The 25401-nt window shown below is 36.7% G+C and overlaps 2 protein-coding genes and 1 long non-coding RNA gene across 3 annotated transcripts in view; 2 read left to right on the top strand and 1 right to left on the bottom strand.

Annotated features, from left to right (window-relative positions):
• LOC136256727 (uncharacterized) overlaps window positions 1-4385 on the top strand; it is a 39568-nt gene extending 35183 nt beyond the window's left edge. Inside the window, exon 6 of the mRNA XM_066049735.1 lies at window positions 4085-4385. Within this exon, the coding sequence (XP_065905807.1) occupies window positions 4085-4101 (17 nt within the window). The 3' untranslated portion in view covers window positions 4102-4385. The remainder of the gene's footprint in view (window positions 1-4084) is intronic.
• Window positions 4386-10635: 6250 nt separating this feature from the next.
• On the top strand, window positions 10636-14684 carry LOC136255331 (uncharacterized). Its single transcript, XR_010700842.1, has 3 exons — window positions 10636-10705; window positions 13226-13335; window positions 14276-14684. It is a non-coding gene; the product is annotated as an uncharacterized lncRNA (long non-coding RNA).
• LOC136255330 (probable rRNA-processing protein EBP2) lies at window positions 14433-25401 on the bottom strand. The gene is made up of 4 exons (XM_066048067.1): window positions 25156-25401; window positions 25028-25111; window positions 23475-23605; window positions 14433-14690 (listed from the first exon to the last, which is right to left on the bottom strand). Exons 1-4 carry the CDS (start codon window positions 25252-25254, stop codon window positions 14624-14626), a joined length of 381 nt encoding a protein of 126 aa, XP_065904139.1. The 5' UTR covers window positions 25255-25401; the 3' UTR covers window positions 14433-14623.

The following is a 25401-nucleotide window of genomic DNA, read 5'->3' as shown; positions in this document are numbered from 1 at the left end:
AGTGAATATCCCTACTGTGCTACACTCAATGCACAGTAGGGATATTCACTTCTTATTGTTTTACAGTATTTGGACATTACGTACTACTCCGATCCAGCTTGTTTCAGTACTTTTTATTGCAGCATTATACATTGTCCCTAATCTAATTTTAAATTCCCAATTTTTTCTTATACTTGTTTGTGAAGTTATTGTGCAAGCTCATGACCACTAAATATCTGCTGAGTTACTCACAGCACTATTATACTAGATTATGACCCATACAATAACAACTGATCAGTGGGCGTGGCTCTACATAAGCCTGCAGACAATAATGGACGTAGATTCGTGCATATCTACATGGGCGTGGCTACCATATGTCTACAGACAGTAATTTACGTAAGTGGGCGTGGATTCGTGCATACCTACACACTGATGAATGGACGTGGCTACCATATGTCTACAGACTGTAATTTACGTAAGTGGGCGTGGCTCACGAAAGAAGCAGAGTTACGCTATGACGTGTGGTAACACATCCACATTTAATTTAGCACGTAGGGTAAGACCCGAATAATCTGTAAAGCAGGACCTGGATGATCTGACTCGGTTTAACATTGTTACTAATTAAACTATATTTATTGACTTACACATTGCTATATAGTTCGCCGTGAGTTGCTCTCTCTGATCGATATCAACAGCGAGTCTGACGTACGCGTGTGTTTTTGGTACAACCGGCGACCACGAGTATTCGAATAGTTTGATGCAATATACACTGGTATGGAAGCCGTACTGTAGTCTATTAACACTCCGCGGTAGAACCTTGACTGATGGCCATGGTAAAGAAGGATAAAAGGTAAGACAATAGCGCAAGCATTGTATGTTTATCAATATACCAAAGGTTTTTTCTTAAGCGATCTAGAAACGTTTCTGCGAAAGAATTAGGGCTGTAGCTGTAGCCAGTTTTCCGCTACGCTTGACTGAAGGCGTCAGGCAGGTAGGCAGGCAGTAGAAAATTCCATTGACTAAAATTTAAAAAAAAATTCTGATGGAAACGTTTCGGGTCGATCTGAAGACACTTTTGGGCTTGGTTTTACCCAACCAATACTGTCATGTCGTTGTGAGGAAAAATCACGGCAGGTTTTTGGGTTATATTATATCATGGATCGCCCCCACACCTTCGATGTCCCTAATATACAGTACTATAGTACTGTATGATATATAGGAGAGTATCCAACGCTGTATTGCACCTATGCCCTGCATAATAATGTTACACAATAGTCTTCATCACCAAAGGTGCTAACTTGCTTCAAGAGCTATAAGGGTCTTGAAGTGCTTGCAGGTCTTCGCTTTGGTATACCAACGCTTATCAACAAGTCTTTCATGGCAAAGCCATGTGTTGAAGTTTACTGAAATTATACTAAAATATTCGGATATGTTACACAATGTTGCACAATTATTACGCAGTGTGTTTTGAAGGGGTAATACAGGCGTTGGATACTCTCCTAAATATATATATTATGAACTATTGCTCTAGCACATTCTCTGATCAGCTAGTGACATTGACAGTTGCAAGCATTTATGAACACATGCTAACCAGACTTAAATTTGCTGACTATACCTATGGTGTTCCACTTTATGACACACTGCTGCTAGCAGGCTACACCTAGGCTTTCCAGGGCTAGAGCCCAGTCTAAGTCCTGGCAATTGGAACTCAATATGCCAGTTTAAAGTAGTCTTGCATGGGTATGACTGCCAAATCCCTGGTAATCATGTAAGAATGGTCTGGCCATTAGTATAGTGACATTGTGATTTGTACATGCAGACACCGGCATAGGAAGACTTCGGCCAAGCCTAGCCATCTCCTCCTATTTAGCTTGATTAACACCAACTCACACGGTTGCTGCTACTTGCATGTTCATACGTGCAACTCGTACATTTATACAAAGGTGTTGTAAGCATCACCACTACAATAATAGCACTACAGCTACAATGTATAGCTATCTCTTCACTACCTATTCTGCTAGACAACTCTGCACCTATAATGCACATGCTTGATGTATGCATCATTCTTCTCTCTTTTTTAAAAAAATGGACTCTACAGGAATTATAACACTAACAGTTACCATTCTTATAACTTGTATCATAGAGTTTCATTCTTTTCCTTCTGTTAGCCGAATAAACACCTAAGACATCTTGTTCTTCTTCAAGTCTCCTGTGCCGTCATCAACACTGTCTCCTGTATAATAGGTGCACAATCAGTAATTCTTCTGACAGGTAGCTAGCTCATATAGCAGTGTGTTTTCAGCAATGGCACAAAGTGTGACGATGGTGGCTGAAACACTGAGTAGGCTATAGGAATTAATATATCCTACCTTATTATTTTGTGCATGTACAATTCAGAATGAAAATACAGTCTTTATCATAGATTACAAATTAATATTGCATTAAGATATCTAGTTAATGAGTTAACCTTTTAAACTGAGGAATCTCTGTTAGCTTAAGCTACGCTCTAATGTGCCAATTAACTTATAATCCATAAGTGGATTTGGAAAAAAGTACACAAACTAGAAATATTAAAAATTTAAAATAAGAAATAGGGATCGCTAAAAAAAGCCACGAAACAAGAAGGGATCGCTGGGGTGGTAATGTAAACCACAAATCCCTATTTTGACTACCTATAAATGCTCCATTTGAGTATAAAGAGTCAAAATAGGGATTTGTGGTTTACATTACCACCCCAGCGATCCCTTCTTGTTTTGTGGCTTTTTTTAGCGATCCCTATGTCTTATTTTAAAATTTTTAATTTTTAATATGTCTAGTATATAATATATAATTTGTACATTTATTGATAAAATCAGAAATATTAAAGTATTCATCTGCTTCATCTTTTCTTCTTCCTGTGGAAAAGAAAAAAGATACGTTAAAAAAAACCCAAAGCTGGCATAGGCCAGCTTTGGTGTATATAAATACAAAAAGAAGTGAAATCTAATCCATAGCAGCCAAGCTGTAAAAAAAGAGTGTGGCCCTCAAAAAGGCTATGGTGAAAAAAGATGTGAAATCCAAGGTGGCGGTCAAGAAATGGCTGTGATGGTAGGTTAATGGTAAAAAATTTAATAACGACAATTCAGGTGAATTTTGTGTCAAGACCAAGTTGCACCAAAATAGGCATGCGTCTATTATGCCGGCATAATTTCGGGAATAATAGGTACTGAAAAGCATTGGGGAATATTCCGGAATAATCGGATGAATTCTAAGAATAATTGGTACAAAATTATAAGTTTTTGTTGTGGTGTAGTGTAAAATCTTTTAGATTTACTACCAAAACAGTGCAAGCATAAAAACGGTGAAAACAATCGAGATACTCTAATAGAGCAGTCACTTACTCTAATAGAACAGTCAACTTCGAGCCCATAATTCTAATAGAGCAGTCACTTGTTTAAAAACCCTAACATAATACTAATTTGGCACACATAATTGGGAATAATTTGAGAATAATAGGTAGACTCAGGAATATATTTGAGCATGATAGGTGAATAAAAAAAGAAGTGCCAGAAAGAATAATAGGAAGATTTTGGAACATAATAGACTTAAGCCTACACCAAAATTCACCTGAATTGTTGTTATTAAATTTTTTTTACCATTAACTTACCATCACAGCCATTTCTTGGCTGCCACCTTGGGTTTCACATCTTTTTTTGCCATAGCCATTTTGAGGGGCGCACTCTTTTTTTACAGCTTGGCTGTTTTGGATTAGATAATATATGTGACAATGCTACCATACTGTATGTATGACAGAAAGAAAAATTCGAGAATTGTGCAAACATGGTAGAGTTTTGCTGATCAGCTGATCATTTATTGTGTATTGTAAAAAAAAAATTACATGATTAGTGTTGTCTGATAAAATCCTCAAACCTCAATTTAAGATATAGCCCACCACGGTGTGATTATATTCCAACCAGAGTTGTTTATTGTAGTAATCACAACAAGCTTTTTGCACTGCATGCGATAGTAAACATGCACACTAGTACATCTTGTGCTGTAAGCTCTAAAATTTTATCTCTTAAACTAACTATATTTGTATGATAATTTTACTATATATCATCCTTAGGTCCATCAAACAACTAGAGCTGCTGAAGTGATGTTTGGTATTTGATTGCAGTATAGTTTAATAGTTATGTAGCTAGTATAGTCATTCTGTATTACTTTTATATTAGTTGTTCAGTTATTTTTGTAATACACTACACATTTTTGTGTTGGGTTATATCTAAACTTTTCATGCATTGTTGATACATGTAAATAATAAAAGTTATGCAGCAAACTACAGCCTGATGTGATGTATGTATATATGCATGTTTGGCTGTGAGTGAACAACATTATGTGATCTATGCAGTTAAAAAGTACCCACCTTAAGCTGTGAACACCTTACACTTATAGGTATACGTATAGTATTATAATAAGTGTAGTATTATAGTAAGTGTAGTATAGTATTATAAGCATATATACATGGCTGCATTTAGATTCTCCAAACCAGTGCACCTATATGCATGCGCTTCACCAGGACAGAGCGCTTTGTTGAGATGAAAGGGACAAAATAATCTTCTGCAGATTAAGGTCACATGATGCATGACATCAAGTTTACCATTGCACTTGTACATGTGCCATGGTTTATTGTATGGTTAGTGTAAGGCTGTATAACAGCTATATATATATATAGCTGAACTGTATCAATAGTTAAGCAATGCCTCATAGCACATTCTAATCTTCATACATAATAAAAAGTGACCTTCCACCCTCATGTTGTTTTGAAATATCTATAAATGAATTCTTTGCTGTTTATCGTGTATAAACAACTGCACTATCAATTCTTCAATTCTTTTCACTGTATTTCTCTAATGCATTTGGATTTTCAAAATTCCAACTAGTGATAGCTCAAGTGCAGATGTCTGGAAGTATGCTGCTGAAACCAACCTTAAACATTAGAATATACTATGTATACAAGATACACTAAGGTCACTTAGACCAGGCAAAGTACATTCACAGTTTATTTTTTAATTTATGTATTAAGGTTTTACAGCACAAGTGCTGAAGATCTGTAGGCCACCTGGTCCTACTGAGCTAGCAAGTGTTTATTACTTCATTCAACACTTTCTTTGAAAGCACTACAGGATGGCTTCTCTACTTGATGTGCTAATTTTTGATGCAGCATATGGCAGTTGGATACTCTCTCTTCCATTATTTACTCTTGGTAAAACACATAATAGCTTACAGCAATCATGTACTCTAATAAAACAATCAAGCAGTCACTAGCTGAGTAATGATCACAGCAAGTAGAGAAGAAAGCATTAACATTTTTATCAGTGCCACAGTTAGGGATGTGGGAATTATGCCTGAATAATTGTGGGAATAATGATTGGGTAAAATAATTTAGCATTATTCCAGCATTTTGATGCAGTTTTAGAGCATAATTGGCATAAAAATAATAGAACGATCAATGCTGGCAGAATAGTTCCATTACTAGTCACTAAGCATCTTGCTAGTAAAAACAGCTTTTCTGACAATGATTATAATAGATTTAGCAGTTTTTACTGTTTATAAGTCTTTCTGATCTGCTTTGTGTTGCTCAGAAGATGTTTGGGCTTTCAGCATTATTATTTTTGTTAAATGGCTAAAGATGTCGACATTTACTATGACACTGTTTGTTGAGTGGATACAGACAGATAGCATGGTTTAAGATAGGCATGAGGATTGCAGCCTGGTTTTCTGAGTCATTAAGCGATGCAATATGGTGGCAATTGCAACACATACAAATTAATTACAAAGTGAAGAGAAATGTATAAAAGATGGGAATAATTTTGAGAATAATCAGTACATTTTAAAAGTGTAATGTCTTCATGATACCTTTTTTGGAGAAATTTGGAATTATTATTATTATTACTATTGTGCAGACCTCAAAAGAGTATGGTGCACAAAAAGGGTACAATTGCTGCTGTCAATTACAAAAGAAAAACAAACTTATATAATTATACAATATTTACTATACACAAGACCATATATACACATTGATAAAATATTAAACAGTTACTAGTCCAGCTAGGCTGTGCTTGAATTAGTCAATCTCTGTTTAATCAATCATGTGTTGGGGTAAGGAATTCCAAATATTGATTGCAGAGGGGAAAAAAGAAAATTTATAACAGTCAATTCTAGTCATTGGGGTTAAAAATCTCTGGTGTGATGTAGGTTAGGATTAGGAAAAAGGAAATCATCAGCATTAATATTGATTTGGTGAGATATAATTTTAAATGACATTGTAGCCTTCTGTTCGTTTCTGCATCTGGCTAAGGTGGGCTAATTAAGGTTAGATAGCATTTCAGTGACTCTGGAATATCTAGAATAGTTGTTAAATGCAAACCGTGCTGCTCATCTTTGGACATTTTCTATGGCATCAATGTCTCTTTGCGTGTGGGGTGACCAGACTGTGGCTGCATATTCTAAGATAGGTTTAATCAGGACTTTGTAGCAGTTACTTTTGACTTGGAGAGGACGCTTGCTCAAGTTACGTTGCAAGAAGCATTTGGTGTTATTGGCCTTTTTAGTAATTTATTTAATGTGTTCTGACCAGGATAAGTTTTTGATTGTCGATAGTTACACCTAGATACTTAGCATGTGTTACCTCCTTTATAGTTTTACTTTGCAGTGTATATTGAGCTAATATTGGGTGCTTCTTGTTAGTGATTCTACACATTTTTGGAAGTTGAATGACATTTTCCAGTCAGCTGCCAATGGGCCATTGTTCTAAAGTGTTAAGATCCTGTTGTAATCTGTGACAGCCATCTTGTGAATGAATCGTAGTATACAACAACACGTCATCAACATAAAGTTTTATCTTGGATGTAATTCTGGGGTCATTAATGAAGCAAAGGAACAATAGGGGAGCGAGGACTGTCCCCTAAGGGACACCAGATGATACTCCAGTCAGGTCACTTTGTTGACCGTCAACTACTACACATTGAGATCTGTTTAACATAAAGTTCTTTATCCAATCTAGTACAATATATATATCTCCTCGAATGCCATAATGATGGAGCTTATGAAATAGATGGTAATGGGACACTTTGTCAAATGCTTTTGAAAAATCTAAAAATATTACATCAGACTGCTCTCCATTGTTCAAGGTTTCAGCAAAATCATTTACAGTTAATATCAGTTGGGACTCGCATGATCTTAAGCGACAAACGCCATGTTGTTGGTCACATAAAATGTTATGGTGAGATAAACTAGCAAATACATGTGAATAAACTGTGTTCCAGAATTTTTGAACAAATGCAAGTCAAGGAAATGGGTCTGTAGTTATTAGGGATAGCACGGTTACTCTTCTTAAAAATTGGGTACAATATATGCCCTTTTCCAATCAGACGGTAAAGAGCACTGGTTTAATGATGCTTGGAAAACAACAGTAAGTAAGGGAGAAAAAAGTTCACTAAATTTCTTCAAAAATTGTGCTGGTGTTTCATCAGGTCCAGCAGCTTTGTGAGTCTGTAAAGAATTTAATAGCTCAACAACACCATTAATGTCAACCTGAATAGGATCAATATCTGCTTTTGGTGGCTCAATGCCCACATGCACAAGCCTACCCACAATGGAGAAGTATATTATTATTATATTATTATGGTCTATGCATGGCCATGCTAATGACTAACATGTCTCATGTGGTACTTGAATTATGGTTAGAACCTTATAACTACCAGTACATATACAGCATAGCAGTATACATGTAATTGCAAACCTTATAATTGAAGGGGTCAGCGGTGAAAGGGGACAAGTGTCATTTGAAAATTTAGGTGATCACATAGTGGGCATTAAACAGAATTTTGGGACAAAATTGAATTACTCTAATATTTTCTGAAAATTAATATGAGGTTGCCATGAACTTTTAAATTCTGTTGTTTGCTTAGTGAATAGTGACAATGTTAATCACATTGCTAAAACAAGCTACTCTAACTTTTAGAAAATGGAAAATCTAAAATGTCACTGTCCCCTTTTCCCACTGACCCCTTCGATTATTTATTGGGTATATTATAGACTATCTATATTGTATAGCTAGTATGCAAAGCATAGCATCATAATGCCTTCTTCATATACATAGTGAAAAGTGATACCGTAATTTGCTTATTTTCGTTGTAAAATAAGTTTCGTATGCAAAATTTGTACGAAAATTTCTTGCATGAGAATTTTTGAACTACTCTAATAGAGCAGTCATTCATGTAAATCATACGAAAATATTTTTACACGAAAATTTTTATCACTAAAAATTTTTGCACGAAAATAAAGCGAATTACGGTAAATGACTTCCTGTGCAACCTCATGGTTTTTGAGAAATCTTGGAAGATTAAATGTCACATTTGTATGCACTGTAAAAACAAAGGCGTTCCAAAACACCTTTTTGGATGTCCTAACTACTATGTTTCTAGGGCTCCCTTGTGGGTGTTTTATTACACTTCATCAGGGTGTTACAAAACTCCCACTAGGGTGTTAAATAACACCGAATACTAAAACGTCTGACCCTTTGAAGGGAGGGTATTCAGGGGCGGATCTAGGATTTTTTGAAAGGGAGGGCTAAGCCAGACAGGGACATAGGTGACTAGCCAGACAATAGATGATACCAAGCCTTCTCACAGGTCCCTAGTGGGAAAGCACTTATATATATATATATATATATATATATAAGGGGTATTTTAATGCAGAGACCAAGTGATAAAATGCATCTTGTATCCTCTATCCATATTTGAAATAAACACTACATTAGTGTACAAAGAACACTAGCATGCCAACCTAAGGGGTCTGAGAGCAGGCCCCCCAGGGAATGTTTGAAAATTAGACTCTCTATAGGTGAATCTGAGTGTTTTCAGCTGTTTTCAGTGGAAAATAATGGTATTTTATACCATTTACCTTTCCATTGTATCAAGGCTGATTGCAATATATGTGACCGGATTTCATATAACAAGGCTTCCACACACACAAAATCAAACTTATGTTTTTACCAGAAATGGATTGCTGGTCTAATACACTATCATATTTCACACTGCACTTCCTTCAGCACTGGCAAGTCTGGTTTCTATCGTCTTCTTACTTCATTTTATATACCTATATTTCTTACTTCATTTTATACCCCTATATTAAGCCCATCCCCCCACCCCCCACCCTATTACTACCACCTGTGATATTATTATCTGCTCGAAAAAAGCTTCCCAAAACAGGGCAAATTTTGGGTATCAGAAATGTATACACCCACTCAGTGATAGCTAGTAAATAGATGAATAATTGGTGCAAATTTTGTTTGCACAGCTGTAGGCACTGGGAAGTTATTACACAATGATTCCTTAAAATCGCCATATCTCCTAACGAAGCTTTGTGCGTCGAAGCCTTGTTTTGTCAAATTCAGTCACATATGCACTGAGTATCATGCATAATATTATAGTCTTCATTTGTAGCTACCAATTGATTGATTGATTGATTGTTTAATGCCTCTAAACAGTCGGACAAGCTGCTCTTCCCTGCCAGAGTGGCACACATACCTACAACAACAATTACAACATAAAGTACAACAAACATACATAGAAATACTAAATACATAGAAATACTAAATACATAGAAATACTACAAAGACAATAAACACAGCAAAAAGTTAACTACACATAATTATTACAAACCAAACTAAAATTAAAATTTAATAAATCAGTCATTTTCCAGAAGATGCTGCAACATTTGCTTCTTAAAGCCATAATAACTATTTGGCTGTCCCATGTTGATTTAGACTTTCATTTGCACAGAAATTTTTTCATTCAAAAGGGACCTACTGGTGGAACAATTTTACCATCTTTTATCTTTATGAAGCAAAATGAGGGGCAGTTAGCATTTAGCTATAGCTATATAAATCCTAAAGCATTTAGCTATAGCTATATACCATTATTATCTAATGGATCAGCTCTTCTTAGCCATGTTCTAATCAGCTAAATCTGTGATATGGAAACAGGTATAGCTAAGTAGTGGTAGTGTTGAGCATAATGACACATTTAAAAATCACAATTAGCATGCATGCTCCTTAGCTTAGTGACATTTTAATTTGTTAGCCTTAAGCACCAAATAAAGTGTAAAAGCAGAAGGCAGTCAGTATGCTAGTAGCTATTAGTCCACTATAGTAACCCTTAGCAAGGTGCATGCAGCTTTACTTGATGATGAGCTTTCTGAATTAATTTGCTGTTGTGATAGTCAAAGATCTGCCAGGTTATGAAGACTGATCTAGCTAGCTACAAATGCCAGCACCATAATCCACAGCATGGGGTCATATCAGAAGGTAACCGATACAGATTTAACATTCGTAGACAAAAGTGGGTAAATATGCTAGCTGTCTTATCAGACTGTCAATTACCAAGACTACAGTTTTGCTAAATGGCTGAGTTGGTAGCTATAAATGGACTGTAGCCAGTTAAACCAACTAATAACCATTCAAACCAGTCAAACCAACTAATAAACAGTTAACCCAACTAACACTTTGAATCAAACCACACTTTAAGAATCACCTCTTATAGCCAGTGGGAAAACACTGGATAAAACAAAATCCACAATTAAAACTTTTGTAACTATGGATATGCAACCCACAATCGAAACCTTTTCTTGAAGAACTCTTGAGGAAAAAGAAGCTATACTCTCCTGGAACAGAGTTGAACAATAGGTATAGTTACATAGACATGATTTGTGCTGATAGTGATGTGTAGTTCCTGAAATAAGTCTGCTTTTGATACACATAGAGGATTTAGCATTTTATTGGCCAAGTACTGACTTAAAAGGAAATGGGGGCTACAGCCCCCTCCCTAAATCCGCCCCTGGCCGTATTGGGATAGATGTCACAGATTGCTAACAGGATTACCATCTCTAATGTCAAAGGAAGTCTACCTATTGAAATAGAATCATACCACATGTACAATACATAACACAGCTACATGTTTTTATTTATACCTTGCTTATAATGGTTAGCATTTTGTATTAATAACCTAGCAACCAAGCATAACTTTTGATTGTGGGTTTTCACCAATTTTGACAAAAACACCCTAATGGTGCAGAGAAACACCCCTAAAGATGTGGGTGTAAAATAACACCCTGTGTAGGGTGTAATTAAGCACTTCCATTTTTTACAGTGTGTAATCTTCGGAAACAGCTATAGTTATGTCTAGAGCAAACAGTCAACACTATATTAAAAGATTGAATATACTACATGGATACAGCTACTTTTACCAGTATAATATATATCCATGCAAGTGGTACAAATGCAGGTTCTATTATTGTTAGCAGATCACATATGACTTTGCATGTATGTACCATTCATGTAGTTTTACTAATGTCTTGACTTCCTTAACTTATTATTAGAGTGCTATCATGCATGACCATGAGAAAATACCATAATATTTTCGGGCTTCAGACAAGTAATAACTGGACTTCATGATAATTTTATTAGTTATTCTAGTTGAAAATTCCAAATTTTTCTGTGTGCTTGTTTGTCATTTTTTTGAAAATATTATTATGACTGGTGAACCCACGCATACTGCATCTGAAATGGTGCCACACTCTCCAGCTATATCAATCATCATCTGAAAAGTGAAGTATTTATTATGCTTTGTTGTCAGCTATGTTCAACCCATTACATAGCATTTTGAATCAAGAACTGTTTGAAAAGCACCTCTACAATCCATGCATACCAATAGAAAGAAATGGTGCCGCACGCCCCAGTTATATCAATTATATGAAAAGTGAAGTATCCATTATGCTTCATTGTCAGCTATGTTCAACCCACTACACAGCAGTATGAATCAAAGCTGTTTGAAAAGCACCTCTGCAATCAAAACAGCCACTATTAAAAATACGGATGATTTCCGTTACAAAGGGAAGCCATCATGTGCTATCGCCAAATCGACACTTTTTGCTGTCAGCAAAGATGAATGGGACACAAGGACACTGGTAAGTCCATGAAGAATGCATTGCACATACTGCGGTATGCCAAAAGGCACCTCTCAGGCTGAAGCGATTGTCGAACAGTGAAAAAAAATCAAGCCTGTAGCCTTAGCCGTTATCGAGTTACGCTTGTCTAAGGCATCAGTCAGTCAGTCAGTAGAACTTGTTTCGGGTTGATCTGAAAGCTTGTTTGGGCTTAGTTTTACCTAACCAATACTGCCTCATCGTTACAAGGAAAAATTGAGGCTGCTTTTTGGGTGATGTTTTGTCGTGGGCCATGCCTACTCCTTTGTGGTCCCTACTATACATAACTATCGTACTGTATGATGGGTACCTTTCTACTAATAATATAAACTTAATTTCATCTACTGAAGGATGGAATCAGCAACTTTGTTTTGAATACAGCTAGATATTAACTGATAAAGTATTAGGATATGTTTATTGACTTAAGGCTCTTGGCTCTCAGCTTCAATTATAGTTACCTGTAACCTGACAACACTAAATCTTATGTAGTCACAGAAAGGGAATAGGTTCTTAATAGCTGGGATACATATGTCTTATTAGTCTTGCACAGCCAAGCATTTGTAATTCTCTTTGGGTCGACAAGAAATGGCATAGGTATGGGAAAATTGTAATTATCATGTTGTACCAGGGACTAAAAAGGGACTAGTTGTGGCCAAAAAGCTAGTTGTAAATGACTTTTGGCTAGTTGCAAATGGTGATAGGGCTAGATGTAAAATTTAGCCAGCTGTATCACAGAAAAGCGTAAACTCAATGTTGTATCGTATATACTTACATTTTAATCAACAAGTAGACCACGAAATAGAAATTTTTGAAAATGGTTATCTAAAGATTGAATCTTGAGATACTTTTTCTAGCCTGTAGTAAATTGTAAAACCATTGCCTTACAATCCAATAGTTTTAATTTTCTTTCTTACAGTCCATGATTTCACTGTAAACAATTTGAAGTATCTGGATCATGAGATGTTTAGTATCTGGAATTGTATGGAAACCTTTTCACAATTTTATGGAACTTTCTAGTCGTGTAGCTTCACCATACACTAGGACTCGTAATTAACACACATTGCACAAACTATTAGCAGCCTGAATGCACACAAAGAAAACATTTCAAAATCTCTAGAAGCTGTAAAATAGAATTTGAGACAGTTCATGAGGATGCTTGACATAGCACCCCTGATTATGTATAATATTATGTGGAAATATAATATGGAATTTTACATTTCAGATTTTAAAATGAGTTAAGATTTCAAACGAGATTTGAAAGGAGTTGCAGATCCTTTATACATATATCCGATTATCGAGGCACAAGAGATTGGCTGGGACACTATGCCACTGGTATGTGTTTATGTTCGCAGTGAAGTCTCAATTAAAGTACCCTCTAAATAAAGGACACTGTATATATTTAACCTCTCTATAATGGACACTCTTTGAAATCCCTACAATACAATTTATACTACGAATAAAAATAACAATAATATAAGTGTTGATGATTATATAAATGGTTTGAGAAATTCCTCACCAGTATTTGGCTTGGGATATACAGCCCAAATCAACCATGTTGAAATTCATACACCTTTGAGTTAGACAATAGTATTCAGATACCTGAAGCCCATATACTCTATTAGAACATCCACAAATGATAAATACTCCAATTGAATAGTCACTTTTAGGGTTAATGTGTAGATACCTATAGGATTCACTGTGGTAGCTAGTCTAGAGCATACAGTGTGTCTTGTGTAACAGTTAGTAGACAGTGTACATTAATTGTATGTTTGTCGGCTTTCCCATTGCAAAATAAATTTTGTATGCAAAAACATTTACATGAATTTTTCACAAGCTATGGCTAAATTGCCAGCCAAAGTTAATAACTGTGTGGCTTTCTACCTTTAATGATGTAGTTATAGATGAACAATCTGTTTACCATGCACTGTACCTATGTACATACCAACGCTGAATTGTTAAGTTTGAAATACTCTAATAGAGCAGTCACATAAATCTATTTTCAGTTATTCAGCATACACACTGGTTATGGCCATTGTAAAGCACCTGTACAAGCTATTTCCTGTTTCCTCCAAAGCTACTCACCACAATTGCCTGAAATTCATTCCTAGACACAATAAAGGAATTAGGAAATGGTGCGAACTATGAAGATCGTTGCTGAGACGGTCACAAATGCTTTAGGTAGTTTAAATGGTTGGTTGTGTGTACAGACTGTAATGTGTGTCTGTAAGTAGGTGTATTGTGTGCCGTACACTATAGTAACATGTCACTACAGATTGATCCTCAACATCATGATAGAAGACTATACCATCCTAAGGAACACTCAGAGATCACCAAATACATGGATGCTTACTGGAGACAAAAAGAACAAGAGAAACTACAACAATAAACCATAACCTTATCACTGTCAACTGTGACATCAATAAACAGTGTATATTTCTGAATACTTTTTATGATTTCAAATTCCTTACTCCTATGTTAAATCACAGAGGATGAATTACACATAAGATTGTACAATTACAGAATTATTGTCTACGTTGTTTAGTTCTTCTGGACTTTCCCGGTCTCTTTGGTTTACCCTTCTTTGGTCGTACCTTGCTGTGTTTCCATGCCTTGAAGCTGCTCATGTCACTAGCAGAACGTGACGTGTTTTTCTTATCCTTCTTCCCACCAAAACCATACTTCTTGTCCTATCATGAAACAAGTATAGCATATGATTTGTGTATGACATGAAAGTATGCAAGTAAAGTGAAATATCACTTAAGACCACCTCATTGTAGTGACCAAGTAGGTCCCAAACAGGTGTACTTGATGACCTTATTAACAAGACCACCCCATTACAGTGACCATGTCAAGTAGATCCCAAACATAGCTAAAATGTACTTTATGTAATACCATACCTGTTTCACTGCCCACACAAAAGTCTCAATAGTAGCAGTGAAATTTATCCTGTATTTCACTGGTAGTAGTGAAAAAGTTGTAATTGCAATTTCATTGGCTAGAATTTATGTTAACAATGTAGCGCCAATTAGTGTTGAGCGTGTTTAGTACACAGTGACAAATTGCGTACATAGCAATGCTAATGCACAGCATGCGTATATGCAGCGAGTATGGTATTAACTGGGAATAGCATGGGTAGCAGTGAAATTTGGGATAAATACCACGAATGTTGTATTGGAATACAACACACTCACACTTTCCAATACAACACTCGTGGTATTTATCCCAAATTTCACTGCTACCCATGCTATTACTAGTACTAATAAGACCACCTAATTTATAACCATGTCAAGTAGCCTGGTGTATATAGCCAACTGCTTTTAGATGACTATAAGCATTTTGAAAAAAGGGTACCATATAGTAAAAAAAACTTTGGCAGTAAAAAGTTTGGTGAAAATCCACTATTGCAAAATTGATGAAAACTTGGGCAAATGGGGTTTCACCTATCTACCACATACTATACCACTTGAATGCAACATCGCTACATGCGAGTGCAAATAATTAAACTAATTAAGGGGCATGGCAGCTGTTTCAATTGTGAGTCTTTATCTCTTGCATTGAGTGAACAATGGAAACAGCTGCCACACCCCTTAATTAGCAAGTCTTTTAATCGCTTGCACTGGCACATAGCGACGTTGCATTCGAGCACAGTAGCAGTGTAGCTAAGCATCGTTAGCTGGTTCTTGTAATGTCTGGCACTGCTAGAATGTTGGCGGTTCCAATCAAATCGCTCCATTTCAAATTGATTATGTAATGCATATATTTCAATTTCAAAAGACTTGTGGCTCACTGTAATTACATCTGGTGACTCTACTGCTTAGAATACAAACTTACCATTTCTGTTGGGTTCACTTTAATGTTGCACAAATAAGTAACGCCATCAGGTTGGTGTTTCTATAAGCGGATCTAGTTAAATTGCTGTTGTTGACATAAACATAGCACGTAAACTTTATCCAATAAACATTCCAGAGCTCAAATTTTTTTGTACCAATTTCACCAGACCCTCTTTTTAGGGTCGGGTGCCATGAGACTATGAACCTCACGACAATGGAAGGGAATGCTTGGACGATACCTGTCACGATACTTTGATACCCATCCTTTCAATCAGCTCATGTGATTGCTAAAAAATAATTGGCGGATAAAACTTTGGCAATTGTAACACTATTTTCCAAAGTTCTTTACCACCACAGTTGTTTACTATACAGTATGGTCTGTCAGGACTGTGCTTAGTAATGCATAATTACATTGCTATTCATGTTAACAAACATAAGATCACGAGTATACTGAAGAATTGGATCACAACAGTGATGTATTGGTGATTTCACTGACTTACTTTCTGCAATGTTTAGGCTGTGGAGACAATATTTCTACTTCCAGGGGAAGGTGTCTATTACAGATGGATGCTAAATAGAAAATCGACCACCCTGATACAAAATGAACTTGCACAGCTTACATTTCAACCCATAGTCCTAGTTACCTACTCACATTATGCGGCAACATTGTAGTAATTGGCAAAACTGTGATGTGATTGGATGTACTAGTTTTCGGAAACAGTGGCACAAGTTCTTAATGCTATTAGACCAATGAGGTATCACTATAAAGAGAACCTCTGGAATAAAGTATTGTTTATTGGTGAGCATTAATTATCAAAGCTATACACAGCCAGTTTATCTCAACGTTTCTGCATACAGTTGCCTGTACAAAATGCCACCATCCACAAGGAATACAGTGCAGCATTCATGGCCTCCAAGTACCAATACACACTATGAGGTCTGTCACCATTTTAGATTGAAAGTTACGTTACCTCCTACGGTTGTTTTGTCATTGTAATCCCATAAGTAAGGATATAGATGAGCACACTAGCTAATCTGAGCCTGGTTTATTTTGGTTTTTAATACACATATATACGATAAAAGCTAACTGAATTCTTCCATTTAGCACTGATAATACAGCTTCCTCATCTTTTTGTGCCTTACCAACAAACTCTACAGTAAGCCTCTTAGAGTGAATTTCTCCTTTTGATCAAACATCAGTGATATTAATGGAGTAACTACCACTACTATAGAATTTAATACACCTGATGACAGAAGTATATCATATAGCTACAACAGAGTTGAGCGATAGTACAACTATCAGAATCACGATTTGATGGTAAGTTTTATATCACGATAACGACAGTATCGTGATAGTTACTAGCAGTTAGTAAAGACACTCAACCTCATGTATACGAATACATGAATACTCCAATTTTGTACACACCACACATCTGCTTTTCTAACATTCCACTAAAAATTGTTGTGTCAGTATTACAGTTGTTATCTTTATTGTCCATGCTCAAGCTAACAGTCTTTTACAGTTTTCTGAACTTCAACATTATCATCTTTGCTTCTGTTATTCACATTTTTGACCAAGCACAGATATTGATAAGTAATCGCGATAGCACGATAGTATACTATCAAGATTATGATTGTTACTATCTATCACGATAATTGATTAATCACCACTATCGCTCAGCTCTAAGCTACAATAATATTAAAAACACATACGCAATAGTATATCAAACAGAAGAGGAAGAACAGCAAAAATAACTGATTTTCCATACCTAGTTGTTAAAACAACAAACACGTCATGCCCAGACACAAATCTGTGCAAAGCTTCAACTTGCTTCGGTTTCAGAGGCCTCAAGTTCATATACTGCACAACCTGCTCCAAATGCTGCCATTGCCCTTTCACTTGAACTGTTAGCACATGTGGGTGTAACCAAGCACGATGACACGTAAGTAATTGACACCTTCGAATGTGTGAAATCTCAGTAGACAATCCGAACTGGACTAGACCCTTTTTCGAGGGGGTGCTTATAATCTCAAATCGATAAGCGCCACCCTGAAGAAAATAGTGGTCTGGCCACATGAGACTAGCTCTAGCAGCTGTTACAAGCTTGTAATGTTGTCACAATTGTTGCAGACAAGAACTTGTAGTAACAAGCCTGTTAAGTTAATTAACATTAACAGTGGTCTACAATTGTACTGGTACTACTGTACTACAATGGGCAGCACTACTGTTCTTGTGGCTACATTTCCAAGCGTTCTGTGCCATTGCATTACCTTCAGGCATTCATGCCATTTACAATCTTCTACTTGACCTGTCTAGACATGTAGTTTCACAGCAAAATGATTCCAAGTCATCGTAGCAGGTTGTATGGAAGTGAGAATTGTTGTTCATTCCAAACCACAATTGTTCAGTAATTACGTAAAACAGTGTCAAATATTTGTCGCATTAACATGGTTTCAGCTCTTGTATGGCTTGCATACTGCCCCTTTAAAAAATATTTTGAAACTTCATAATGCACGCATAGTCTAAGAATTACAACTACACATTGTAATCTTTATTGCAGCTGCTTATTGATCTTGCGCGATCGATTTTGTCTCTTCACAAGTGCCATACCCACTTTCAAAACATCGCAGTTCAGCTTGCTACCATAGTTATAGCCTTACAACACGTCATAAAGTGATAGATATTGCAGGAAAACATCCTTCTAGTCATTAGTTGGTGTTTACCTATGTATAATTGCAGTATAGCGGACGTGCCCATTTGCAATTGATTCATCGCCTCATTCAGTACTGCTGCTATGAACTTTCCAAATGCTTACAAACTTATTAAATAGAATCAGAAAGATAAAACTTAAGAAGGATGCTAGTAAATACAAGAAAACCTGTAACTTGAAAGCTAACACTGAAGCTTCGAATGTTCAAACAATTTATTAGCAAACGTTCAAAGGTAAATTTCAGTATTCGTCCCAACCCTAAATATATACATAATCTGAGAGCATCACAGCAAAATTCATGTTTATCAGGAGTTCATAATATATATATACTGAGGAGAGTATCCTACTCTCATATACCCCTGTGGAAGGGTGAAGTTGTGACGAAACAACAAGGTGTTGTGGTTTGTGACAAATGGGCAACCATAAAAGTGCAATTAATCATTAGCATTTTCCATACTAAATGGCCTGGTAAGAAATGCATACAAAGTTGTCAACCCACGAAGATATGTTTAAGTAGCCTTGCAGCTCAGTAAGAAATGCTGAGAGCTTGAGTTGGTTTGGTTGCTAGCAACATTGCTAGGCATGCGTTCAATCAACATTATGTTCAATTAATGACACCATTAATTATACAAAGAAACACGGGTGAACTCGGAAATTTAAGACATACTGTAACTTCAGGGGTATATGAGAATAGGCTACTCTCCTCAGTGTGTGTGTGTGTGTGTGTGTGTGTGTGTGTGTGTGTGTGTGTGTGTGTGTGTGTGTGTGTGTGTGTGTGTGTGTGTGTGTGTGTGTGTGTGTGTATGTATATATATATACCATAATCACGTGAAACTTAAAAGGCGCCGCTGGTTGCATATAGGGCATATACACCCCAGCCCACAGGTGAGTATATATATACCTACCTGAGGTGAGTATATATATACTCACCCAGGTAAGTATATATACTCACCTGGGATGTCACGTGACACATTACTGTGTCATGAATACGGGCTGATAGCCCGACGTGGGCAGGAGAATGACGCCCACACTAGCATGACTAATCACCCAGATGACTCAGGCTAATAGCCTTCGTCACGCTAGGCGACCAATCACCCCAGCCAGTACGAGTCCAACCACTGGACTCATTTTATACCCATACCTAGTGACTTCGATGATGGGTGGCAGCAAGTAACGTTGCTCCTACGTTTGTTGACATGAACGGACAAGTCCTGGCGATATACGGAGATATGTTTACTAAGTCCCACAATCAATTTGATTCTTCATTGTGAGAGCTGAATTGTGAGAGGGACGTTTCCAGCATGTCTACCATGCCAAACTATGGTGTAAGTATATACTTTAAGTTGGTTTGTGTGCGTATGGGTTGCTAGTAAGTAATGTAGTGCGGATTAATTTAGAAACATGGTATATATCATATGAACCATGGCTCACTTCGGTGTATTGCACTTATATACACCCCTCCTCCTCAGTCATCGGAAGTTTATCAACAGTAAACTTCCTCTGACTTCGGAGTCGGGGTGTATATAAGTGCAATACACCTCATAGCCATGGTTTATATATTACATATACCACACCTGTGGTTGAGATCAAAAGCGCTGCGCTGTGGTATATAACTGATATACCACGGCAAACTGTGGTATATAACTGATATACCACGCTTTGTGGCTACACTTACCATATATGGTGTAACTTCACACATTCCGCGAAATCCTTATCTAAATGGTAAACAAGTCTCTAATAACAAGCGCCAACAACTATTCACCTCAGGAACTGGAACAAGTTTCGATGAACCCTTGTCTCCTTCGTGGATAACTCACTATGTGGGCGTGGCACCGTTAAAAGTGTAAAATTTCTATTGATTTCCATCTCCGGGAGGTGCTGTTTCACTATAACTTACTATCTATAATCGTTTTCATCTACTGGGGTGTAGAATATAACAGTTATAACACGATTACTCGGGATATGACTAAATATACGCACTCTCACTTGAGCGTTCTCGTGAATCGTATGCATATTTTAGTCATATCCCTGGTAAACGTGTCATAACTATTAAAAGTGTTGCACTGATAATCAGATCAGTTATCAGAAAAACCATATATATGCTTGTTTTTTTGTATATCGGTATCGGATTGGCACCACGATTAAAGTAGCAGATACAGATATGTGTATGTACTTAAAAATACACGATCATGTGCACCAAGTGATGTTTACAAATGCATTGAGTTGCACATTTTGCATCACAAATGTTGTTTTTACTGCTCAGTGTACTGTCAGCTGTTGTTATAGCAATACTGCTGCTATAAACAAGCTAAATTGGTTCTTCACAATCAAATTTCTAGTAAAAATTGCTACAAAGCAGATATGTTCTGCTATATCGGATTGGCTACATTTATCGGCTTGAAAACATTATTCAATATTGGTTATCAGAATATTAGCTAAATATCATATCGGTGCAACACTAATATATACTCTATATACACTCTTGGGGTTATATGTAATGGAATAATTGTTGGGTCACATAGGAATAACTAGTGTAGCGACTGCAGCCATTGAAAAGTGAAAAGTACCTTGTGACTATCCTATGACTTTGCTTCCAAACACTTAAACCTTTAAAATATCCTGGAAAAAAAAACCAGGCTACACAGAGGTACAAATACAGGGAATGCATATACGTGACCTGCTAAGCAATAAAACCAACTTTTCTGTATTTGAGATAAATGACATTGAAATAGATTGTCACCACACAGAAACCTTAAAACCTCATAGAGACATGGCCTGTGACCACCACTACATCTCAACGCATAACTTAATTAAATACCAAATACCATATGTCTACCTTCCCCCACATCATTATGTAACACAGCAAGAAGGATAGCTTAGCTGCATCACTGTCTAATTAGTAGCTATAATTCGAACTGTTCAACCTGCATTTGAATGTTCATTCGTTCGAACGAACCTTCGAATTCACCTAAGTTTGTTTGGGCCCTATTCTATAGACATCAAAGAAATCAAGAGAAAAATACAAACAAGTAGAGTTTTTGCTCAGCGGGTCACATATGCTGACATTTTTGCATATAAAACTGTGTTCAAAGCCATAAGGCATTAAATTTTTATCTAGGCATTTACAAAACAAAACAAAACAAAGTACATTGCTACCTATGTGATCAAAATATTACCAGCCATCAAATTACAACTGGAGGGCGGCACTCTTTTGGAAATTATGATGAGAGGAAGTGTCCTGAATAATTGAGGTGACATCCTTAAGGTTGCTCGCTGATATTTGAAGCCTTGTAAGTGCCAGCCCAGAAACCACATACCATCATAATTGGCATCAGTGTTAAGCGCCTGTGTTTTGCATGAGGAAGAGTAGAATGTTTTTTACTTTAAAATCGTCACTGAAGTGTTAGCAAATGATTGTCTGATAGATCAAGAACTACAGCAGCATGAAGTAGTCTAACATGCTTGTAGCCAACATACGTTCGTGCCTTGTTTTCTCGAGTGAAAGGTTATGCAAGTAGTTTGTACTGAATTGTAAGCTGCTTATGTAGGGGACTAGGTTACCGGCTGGAATCACACAGCATTACAAGCTACTGATGATGGCTTCCCTACTGTGTACCCAAGAGCAAATTGTTGCAGAGAGGATTATAACTAGTTTTCATTGATCTGACATTATGTCAGATCAAAGTCAAAGTTGATCTGACATTGTATGGCAATGCTTAGCAGTATGTGTAAGCATGCCAAGTTGGCTGAAAATTTTTTGGATTTTCAAAGCTTGGATGTGAGTATTTTGACACCCAAAACTCTTTCAGCAGCCATGCACTGTTACATTGTTAAACCACATACATAATAAATCAGTAATAATAACATTACGATGATTTGATATGAAATTATCCAATGTGATGTTTTAACTGCAGGACATTTAAAACCCCTTTACAAGCTTCTAAACTAGTGCGTGAGCATGTGGTAGAATGGTGCAGATTGTATTTCATTGAAAGGTGCAGGTTCAATTCACTAAGTCAGACAACTTTTTTCTCTTGTTTTTTTGAAACCTTTTAGGTACACCAGCTGTTCGACTGCTCTATTAGAGTCAATGACTGTTCTATTAGAGTATATCAATCTTTTCTAGCGGAAATTGGTCGGCCATCCTTGACCGGCTCAGTACACAATTGGGCTGCCTTCGAGCCAGTCGGTCGGTAAATGTCCGATGGCTGACCGTTATAATCCACTCTGACCTGTTGGAGACTCCAGGTTGTAGCAAGAAGCTGTTCCTGTGTGTGAAGAAGAGAAAACAGAGCTTCTTTATGTTTCTTTGTGTTTAGAACAGGATTTATGATGTTAGTTTGAAAAGTTGGTGATTGTGGTTAATAGGAATTTGTATGGTTACTATATTGGGTGCATGCAATCTTTGCACATGTTTACTAAAAATAAAACTAGTTTTTGAGTGATAGCTGTAAAAGCTTTAAATTTTGCATGGAGGTAGGCAGATAAATTCTCTACAGGACTATGAAAAGATTTTTCCCATACCACTATGGTTTCACAAGTTATGGTGATGGAAACGCAAGGGTTTAGTGAGTGAAACACATTTTCAATGCTTACTTATTATCAATGTAAGCTATGGATCAATACTTTTCATAGATATGTGAGTTGTAACCTTAAGTATATTTAGCGTGATTTCCAGTGCACTAGTAGTAAAGATGAAGAACTAGTTTCGATTTAAACACTCTGGAAAGAATCTCATGTAGCTATAGAACGGTAAAGGCTAGCAAATTCTGTTTGGTTTGTGTTGAAGAGAAAGGGAACCACTACCAATATAAGTAACATATGGATTCACTTTACTTTACATGTTGTCTGGTAAAAAGAGACAGTACAAAATCACACATTGTATGGCTTCAAATATCCGTGAGCACCCTTAAAAGTACTGAGAACTCACAAACTCATTTCTCTTTTGAAGTCATCATGAACATCTAATTCTTCATCTGTCACTACTGGACATGTAACATCCAACCTCTCCAGCCAATCCAATCCATTACGAAGTGACAACAATTTCTTCTGTAATTCTGACTAGTAAAGAACACTATTATGTAACATTGATGCGTTTCCTGACATGGAAACATCAATACATTCAAGCATCTCCCAATGTTTTTCACCAAGCGTATGATTTACCCAATTCATATGCTTTGTGTCAAGGGTCGCACACATAAATTTGGCTACTTTCACCTCCATAGTGACCCCATTATTCCTGCATAATGGCTAAAACAAAACTATTGGCAAACACAAAAGTGCGAAATTCATATGAACTCTCTTGGCATGTTGTAAGTTTATTTATTTATTATAATTGGTAACTGCCAATAAAAAATTAAAAAAAAAAAACTATTGATTTGTATGCATAATAGCAAGAGTAAATAATGGAAGAGAGAGTATCCAACTGCCATATACTGCATCAAAAATGAGCATGTGAAGTAGAGAAGCCATCCTGTAGTGCTTTCAAAGAAAGTGTTGAATGAAGTAATAAACACCTGCTAGCTTAGACTGTTTGAAGTGCCCAGGCATGATTTGAAGTCAAACAGTCTGAGCTAGAAGGTGTTTATTACTTCATTCAACACTTTCTTTGAAAGCACTACAGGGTGGCAGTTGGATACTCTCTCTTCCATTATTTACTCTTGATAATAAATAGTATATGTACAAGTTGAGCTGGATTCTGAAAAACAGCTAAACCTTATCTGCAATGACGTCACAGCCATAAAGTAGCAGTGATAGTTGTGGGACTTTCCTAAAAATTGTATGGACTATTGTGGGAAGGAATTTTTTTAATGATCATATCTCAGATAAGAAAGAAGATATCGAGCTCTAACCTTCAGGTATGGCTATAAGACATTACAGTAAATATGTAGAAGCGATTTTCAGGTGGTTTTCAAACTAACGCTAGACTGCTAATCATTCAGTTACCTCATAACCATACTTGCAGGTTAGAGTTCAATACCTTTTATCTTGGCTGAGATATCATTGTTCAAAAATTTTCCTCCCATACAAATTTTACGAAAGCCCCACAACTATCGTGGCCATTTTTATGTGTCTGACATCATTGCGGGTAAGGTCCATTGAAAGTGGATTTTTCCTCAAGAGATTTAACATTATGGCCAACCAGATGATTAGTGGTGACAGCAAAGGTGTCAACAACAGACATGCACAGGTTGGTCATGGACACTACACTTCTATGGCTTCACCACAGGAAATGTAGGTGAAATTTTGATTGGTTGTAAATATTGTGTCACAGACATTTGAACAAAAAGATTTCAAAACATTTTTAGCGGGTCAAGCAGTGCTGCAAATGAGCCAAATTTCAAGATCATGTGTAATTGCATCCATGAGTTATTAAATGATTTTGAGGATCCAGCTCAACACGTACATACTATAGCAAAAAACAAGTGTGACAGAATCGAGGGTATAACCACATTTATGACAGTTAGTAAATTACTAACTTACCACGTTGTTGATGGAAGCTCGCTTAGGTTCCTTTACGCGTGTCAGTCCAGGTTTTATGAGTCCTTTGGTGAACGCCAACTGCAGCTGTGTACGAATTAATTAGAGTAGCATACAGCAATTTGTTCTACCTCTTTATCGGAGTCTGATTCTTCTGAATCGTATTCCGACGAGGACTCGTTTCCTCGCTCAATTCTTTGAACACGTGCTATGTCCATTGCGAGGTTCATTGCGAACCCAGAAACTGGTGTCGGGATCACGTGAAGTATATTAGCCGGGCTCGCCGCCCGCCATTTTGCATGCGGCGTCAGGCAAACATTGCGTTAGCAGTGCCGCAGATCCGATATTTATATCCGACCAATATTCCGCCAGTCTTT

The sequence above is a fragment of the Dysidea avara genome, chromosome 5 (genome assembly GCF_963678975.1).
Source record: "Dysidea avara chromosome 5, odDysAvar1.4, whole genome shotgun sequence".
In the NCBI taxonomy this organism is placed as follows: Eukaryota; Metazoa; Porifera; class Demospongiae; order Dictyoceratida; family Dysideidae; genus Dysidea; species Dysidea avara.
This window is presented reverse-complemented; position numbering and strand designations above follow the sequence as displayed.

Coding starts and splice junctions, on each gene's coding strand:
- LOC136255330 (XM_066048067.1), bottom strand. CDS start 25,254: ATGAACCTCGCAATGGACATAGCACGTGTTCAAAGAATTGAGCGAGGA. Junction 25,112..25,155: donor AATCAGACTCCGATAAAGAG/GTAGAACAAATT, acceptor ATTCGTACACAG/CTGCAGTTGGCGTTCACCAA. Junction 23,606..25,027: donor GAGCTTCCATCAACAACGTG/GTAAGTTAGTAA, acceptor GTTCTTTACTAG/TCAGAATTACAGAAGAAATT.